Genomic DNA, 7564 nt, shown 5'->3' with positions numbered 1-7564 from the left:
CCGTACCCCTACGTTTTGAGATTCGAGAGATCGAAAATGCTACTGTTGATTTAGATCCCAAGAAAGCGCCTGGTATGGACAAGATCAGCAAGAAGATGCTTATGGAGCTACCCCGGATAGCAATAAAAATAATTCTTTTTATTTTTAATGCTATATTACGACTTGAATATTATCCTCCAGAATGGAAGGTTTCACTGGTTACCATGATACCCAAGCCGGGAAAAGACCACACAAAAGTAGAATCATACAGACCCATCAGCCTATTGTCTAATATATCAAAGCTATTTGAGAAGATACTTATGAACAAGTTGTACCCGATGTTAACTGAAAACAATTGTATTCCGAATCATCAATTTGGATCTAGAAGAAAACACAGTACTATCGAACAAACCCATAGACTTGTAAATATGGTGAGAAAAGCGTTTGAAGAAAAGAAATACAGTTCTGCACTCTTCATCGACATCTCTCAAGCGTTTGATAAGGTATGGCATGCTGGATTAATATACAAATTGAGTCAAAATTTACCGGCAAACACACATAAGCTGTTGGAAAGCTATTTAACTGGTCGAACATTTAAGGTTAAGATTGAAACTTTTTAAGTACTGCACAACCCATTGAAGCTGGAGTCCTCCAAGGCAGTATCCTGGGACCTTTTTAATATTTGATGTATTCGTCTGATATGCCAACTAACAATCGCACTCATACATCAACATTTGCTGATGATACTGCTATTCTAAGCATTCATGAAAACCCTCAAGAACCGTCTCGTTACTTACAAAACCACATATTTGAATTAGAAAAATGGTTAAAACATTGGAAAATTAAAGTCAACGAGCAAAAATGTACACACATTACATTTACATTGCGTAGAGAATCATGCCCCCCTATTCATATCAATAACCAAACAATAATTCAACAATCGGAAGTGAAATACCTCGGAATACATCTCGATCGTCGCCTTACATGGAAAAGTCATATAGATGCAAAGTTGACTCAAATGAAATTGAAATCAATTCAAATTAATTGGCTTATTGGCAGAAACTCCACGCTTAGTTTAGATTGTAAACTTCTACTTTATAACATGATCATAAAACCGATATGGTGTTATGGCATACAGTTATGGGGCACGGCCTCAGCGTCAAATGTAGAAAAGATCCAAAGACGCCAAAACAAGTTTCTAAGAATGATCACAGTTTCCACCTGGTATATCAAAAACGCGAATATACACTGTTACCGCCGCCACTGTTTATTTATTATTTACATATTTTCTTCTTTTATTTATTACATTTTGTTTGTCCCATCTCACTCAAAACATATACATATAAGTACATACATGCAGTTAATAACTACACACAGACATACATGTTTATGCATTTGTTTACTCTTTTTTTCTTATTGTACAATTGCTTAATAACTGTTCTATCTGGTGATCGTCTACTGCTTTAAAAGGCATTGTAGTCAATTATTAAGGGCTTTTTATTTTGAGTTTGTAAAAGAGACAGTGAAAACAAATTGTTTTAAAGCATCGCTAAATATTATACTTTGTTAAAATTCTAAGTAAAGAAAATAAAGTAAATTTATATTTGTTGCTCTTAAAAGTTGTTTTTTAATTAAATCAAACTCGGAAGCCACAGTTCTTTAAAACAATTTTTAGTGTTTTTAATAAAATTAAAAAAATACAAATATACAAATAAATCGTGTTTCAAATTAGACAAACTAAAATGTCGCAAACCGAATTTAATTGTAATAAATGTGAGTTAAAAGACACGGATCGCATGGTGCAGTGTGACTCCTGTGATAAGTGGTTCCATTTTGAATGCGTTGGAGTAAATAGTGACGTTGCAAATATGAGTTGGAATTGCTCATGTAGAAATGACAAGCCCGTCATTATTAAAAACAGCGCATCCACCACCACTTCACAAACACTACCATCCGTTAATGCCACTGCCGAGTTCACCGCAGGTTTGCGAGCAGCCTCATCCCCCGCAAGCCAAATATGTAGACCTCTTTCAGATGTGTCCGGCCCATCGTTATGGGGTAATACTGTCCAACCACCTAATCAACATAATGCTGGCCCTGAAAAAGGTGCATATAAAAAAGCACAAACGCAACCAATGCAACAACAGGGAAACAGCGATAGAGATGTATTAGGTGAACAAGTTATGGCTCCAGCAAAGGTATTGCCAACAACAAACTTAGGTGAAAAATATATGCAGCACAATTCTACCAACCAATGTGGCCCAACAACGTCATCCGGTTTTTTGTCATCACATACACAACTGCAGTTGCAGATGCTGGAGGAAGAAAAAGAGCTACAGAGAAAATATTTGGAGAAGAAATATAGTATCCTTTCTCAAGGTGATGTAAGCCAAACTTCAAATTATTTTTTAATCATGTCTTCTTTCCAGCCAACTGCGTCACAAATTGCAGCAAGACAGGTGATACCAAAAGAGTTGCCAAATTTCGATGGCAATCCTGAAGACTGGCCCCTGTTCATTAGTAATTATAAAAATAGCACAGAAATAGCAGGCTACACTGATGGTGAAAACTTAATGCGTTTACAGTCGTGCCTTCGGGGTCGTGCCAAGGAACTGGTAAAAAGCAAATTGCTAATTCCATGGTGAGTGAAATTATACAAACACTTGAAATGTGTTTCGGTCGCCCAGAACATATTCTAGATAGTATGATAGAGAAAGCAACGAAAATCCCTCCACTTAAGGACAGGATCGACAGCATCATCGAATATGCACTCACCATACGAAATATTTGCTCAACTATGGAGGCATGTAATTTAATGGCTCATTTAAATAATCCACTTCTGGTTAAAACTTTAGTTGATAAATTACCCAACAATCATAAGTTGAGTTGGGCTATGCACATAAAGGATGACAAAGTTCCAGTGCTAAAATCATTCAGCGATTGGATATACAATATAGCAGCCGCAGCTAGCCAAGTCGTGTCGCCCATAGGTAGTAAAAAGACCGCATCTGTAAACAATCATTCAGAGCAAGACCACAGCAAAAGTGAGCAGCACAAAATACAGAATTGTGGTGAATTCCAGTCCTTGAATTTAGATGCCAAGTGGAAAGTAGTAAACGAAAATAAATTGTGCCGCCAGTGTTTAAATTCCCATCGGCGTAAGTGTTTCTCAAAAAAGGTGTGTGATATCAGCAACTGTACGGCAAAACATCATCCTTTGTTACATAAATATACAATATCATCTAACCCTGTTGAAGTAGCAACTCAAGGGCGCAGTGGAAGTGTAAATGCACACAACGACCGTAGTCAAGACAAACAGTGTTTCAGAATTCTCCCAATTCGTCTATATTGGAATGGTGGCTCTTTGACGACGTTCGCATTTTTAGATGAAGGTTCATCAGTGACCTTAATAGAGCAAAGCCTTTTCGATAAGTTAGGACTTACCGGCAAACAAGAACCTTTGGAGCTACGTTGGACTAGCGATACAACTCGATCTGAAAACGATTCTGTAAAAATTAATATAGAAGTATCCAGCATCAAAAATGATAGTAGATTCTCACTTTATGATGTGCATACGGTAAATAATCTTGGTCTTCCCATACAGTCTATAAATTTTGATGATATAGTCAAGGACAACACATATCTGAAAGGTTTGCCTATACAGTCATATACAAATGCAAAACCGATGGTTCTAATTGGCCTTAACAATTGGAGACTGGCTGTTCCTTTAAAAATTAGAGAAGGCGGACGTACTCAGCCAATTGCAACAAAGACTCGTCTGGGATGGACCCTGCAAGGTAGTGGCACAGATTTAAACAAATTTTCTACACTAAATATACACACATGTGAGTGCGATACTCAATGTAGAAATCTACACGATGAAGTGAAGGAATATTTTGGCTTAGATACTACTCAAGAGAAAAACATTTTGTCGTCGGAGAACAACAGAGCTATGCAAATTCTTGAAACTACCGCCATTAAGAAGAATCAACAGTTTGAAGTCGGTTTACTCTGGAAAGACGAAGTCCCACAATTGCCAGAGAGTTATGAAGTCGCTTGTCATCGCCTAAAGTGTCTCCAAAAGAAATTCAATAAAGATCCACAGTTACAGCAGACTATGCAATCGGAAATCGATAAACTTATTTCCAAGGGTTATGCACGAAGGGTATCAGAGGCAGAAATGTTTTCTCATGAAGGTCGTACCTGGTATCTTCCAATTTTTGTTACCCTAAATCCGAATAAACCTGGTAAAGTTCGTCTAGTATGGGATGCAGCAGCAAAGTCGCATAATAAGTCTCTAAACGACTTTTTAATTTGTGGTCCTGATTTACTTACGTCACTTTTTAACATTTTAATTGAGTTTCGTGTGGGACAAATAGCGATTTGTGGTGATATAGCAGAAATGTTTCATCGTATAAATGTTAAGGACGAAGACATGCATGCCCAGCGATTTTTGTGGTTCGAAAATGGCGACATTATTCCACGACCTTGTGTTTATGTAATGAAGGCCCTGACCTTTGGTATAAGCTGCGCACCCTGCATCGCTGACTTTGTTAGAAATAGAAACGCAAGTGATTTTAAGAACATGTACCCTCGCGCTGTGAAATCGATACAATGCTATCATTATATGGACGATTTTATCGATAGTGTGAACACCGAAGAAGAGGCGAAGGAACTGGCGATTCAAGTTCGAATGATTCATGCAGACAACACCTGTCAGACCTCATTTAAAGCAATAGAAAAAATTCTTGGTATGTATTGGGAATCCAATAATGACGTTTTCCAATATAATTCTAGATTTTCGAGGCTTCGAAGAGATGTGTTCCAGCCGCATGTAGTCCCTACTAAAAGGGAAGTCCTTCAAGTCCTAATGTCGATTTTCGACCCCCTGGGTTTCGTCTCCCACTACACTATTGGTCTCAAAATGCTTCTACAAGATATATGGCGGTCAGGAATAAAATGGGACGATGAATTAAGCGACGATCTTCTTCCGAAATGGTCTTCATGGCTTGGTAATTTAGTCAAAATAACATCAATCGTCATCCCGCGATGTTACTCTAAGCTGCTGAAATTGACGGTAAATGTCCAGCTACATACATTCGTAGATGCCGGTGAAAATGCATATGCTGCAGTATGCTACTTCAGAATCCAGCATAATGATGACGTCGATGTTCGTATTGTTGCAGCCAAATCAAAAGTCACCCCTTTAAAGCCCATATCTATACCACGTCTAGAGCTTCAAGCTGCTTTAGTTGGAACGAGACTTGCCTTAAAAATTCGTAGCGCAACGCGCCTTAACTGTGAGGAATGTTTCTTTTGGTCTGACTCAAAAACAGTTCTTAAATGGCTTTCAATAGACCCTAAAAACTTCAAGGCATTCGTTATGTATAGAGTTGGCGAAATATTAGAATTTACTAATGTCACGCAATGGAGTTGGGTGCCGTCCAAATTAAACCCTGCGGACTATGCTACCAAAATATGTACATCTGACGACGATATGTGGCTCAATGGTCCTGTATTTTTGAAAGGTGATAAGAATATGTGGCCTAAATGTCCAGACCTAGGAGGCCCCAATAATGAAGAAATACGAAATCATTTATTGATTATTGATAAATTAAGCAGTTTCTCTATTAATATCGAATATTTCTCAAATTGGAAGCGTCTATACATGGCACTCTCGCAATTTCTACTATATATTGAAAAATTAAAGTTTAAAACCCGTAGAAGTAAAATACCAGATGGTATGCGGTTCGAATATATACAAAAGGCGAAAAATATTTTGTTCAAGTATGCCCAAGCCAAAGAATTTTCAGAAGAAATTTGGTGTCTACGAAATAATAAGAAGATACACCCTGGAAGTAAACTTAAACAGCTCAATGTTTTCCTAGATGATTACGAAATCATTCGCGCTTGCGGTAGAGTTGAATCTCTAAATTGTAACAACGCCATTATTCTGCCACATAGTCATTATATTACGTTTTTGTTGGTCCGAAATTACCACGAGAATTTTCATCATTGTCTTCACGAAGCAACACTATGCAAAATTAAATCAAAATTTTACATTCCCAAGTTGAGAACCCTTTATAAGAGTGTGCGATCCAACTGTCAACGATGTAAGAACCAGTCAGTTGTACCCCGGCCGCCAATAATGTCATCTTTACCAGCAGCAAGACTTGCCAGCTTCGAACGCCCTTTTACATACGTCGGTATTGACTTTTTTGGGCCATTATATGTAGCAGTAGGCAGGCGCAGAGAAAAAAGATGGGGTGTTCTGTTTACATGTTTGACACTTCGAGCAATTCATATTGAGGTCGCCCACAGCCTTGACACGAGCTCATGCATTATGTGTATTCAAAATTTCATAAGTCGCCGTGGCTCTCCGAAAGAGATATACACCGACAACGGAACAAATTTTAAAGCTGTTGAAAGAGTTCTTCGCGAGGAGAAACAAAATCTCGACCTACACCGTTATGTGAAACTAACTACGATCTACGACAACGATGGCATCAAACTCAGAAATTTGCAAATAACTTTTGGAGAAGGTGGGTTCGTGAATATGGTCCTAACTTAGTCCGGCGCAACAAGTGGTTCGAAAAAGTTAAGCCACCATCCGTTGGAGATATAGTTATAATAGTGGACGATACGCTTCCTCGAAACAACTGGCCCAAGGGAGTAATAACTGAAACAACAACCGCAAAAAATGGTCAAGTTCGTCGTGTTAAAGTCAGAACCATTTCCAGTATATTTGAGAGGCCCGTAACGAAAATAGCTGTACTAGATGTCGGTAATACTCAGGATGGCAAGCTCATCGATTCCTAATTCGCTTACAAGGGGGGGAATGTTACCGCCGCCACTGTTTATTTATTATTTACATATTTTCTTCTTTTATTTATTACATTTTGTTTGTCCCATCTCACTCAAAACATATACATATAAGTACATACATGCAGTTAATAACTACACACAGACATACATGTTTATGCATTTGTTTACTCTTTTTTTCTTATTGTACAATTGCTTAATAACGGTTCTATCTGGTGATCGTCTACTGCTTTAAAAGGCATTGTAGTCAATTATTAAGGGCTTTTTATTTTGAGTTTGTAAAAGAGACAGTGAAAACAAATTGTTTTAAAGCATCGCTAAATATTATACTTTGTTAAAATTCTAAGTAAAGAAAATAAAGTAAATTTATATTTGTTGCTCTTAAAAGTTGTTTTTTAATTAAATCAAACTCGGAAGCCACATACACAAAGATCTAAACGTGCCCATTGTAAAAACTGAAATCTCGAAAAATGTACAAAAATATTTAAAAAAAACTTGAAGTTCACCCAAACCCGCTGGCCCGCAACATATTAGATAACCGTGGCCACACTCGATTAAGAAGGAGGGACACAGCAGACCTAATCTAGAAGGAAGAATGCCAATTTAACCAAAACAACCATGAATACAAAATTTTTTCGTCCGGCACTGGCTGGACTAATTAAATAATAATATTAGATATAAGATTTGAACCACTTATTGTTAGTTCATTAATTAATGAAGATACAATAAATAAATGATGATAAAAAAAAAATCATATAAAACC

General features: G+C 37.3%; 1 protein-coding gene across 1 annotated transcript; it reads left to right on the top strand.

Moving 5' to 3' along the window:
• The first annotated feature begins 1721 nt into the window (after positions 1-1721).
• LOC135949918 (uncharacterized) lies at positions 1722-6798 on the top strand. Its single transcript, XM_065499382.1, has 4 exons — positions 1722-2363; positions 2409-2620; positions 2725-5915; positions 6551-6798. Exons 1-4 carry the CDS (start codon positions 1722-1724, stop codon positions 6796-6798), a joined length of 4293 nt encoding a protein of 1430 aa, XP_065355454.1.
• Positions 6799-7564: the final 766 nt, after the last annotated feature.

The sequence above is a fragment of the Calliphora vicina genome, chromosome 1 (assembly GCF_958450345.1).
Source record: "Calliphora vicina chromosome 1, idCalVici1.1, whole genome shotgun sequence".
Taxonomy (NCBI): Eukaryota; Metazoa; Arthropoda; class Insecta; order Diptera; family Calliphoridae; genus Calliphora; species Calliphora vicina.
This window is presented reverse-complemented; position numbering and strand designations above follow the sequence as displayed.

Bases quoted from the DNA above. Each gene is read 5' to 3' on its own strand.
- LOC135949918 (XM_065499382.1), top strand. From the start codon at position 1,722: ATGTCGCAAACCGAATTTAATTGTAATAAATGTGAGTTAAAAGACACG. The intron at 2,364-2,408 runs GTAAGCCAAACT...TCTTCTTTCCAG, and splicing joins GTATCCTTTCTCAAGGTGAT to CCAACTGCGTCACAAATTGC. The intron at 5,916-6,550 runs GTAACAACGCCA...GTCCTAACTTAG, and splicing joins TAGAGTTGAATCTCTAAATT to TCCGGCGCAACAAGTGGTTC.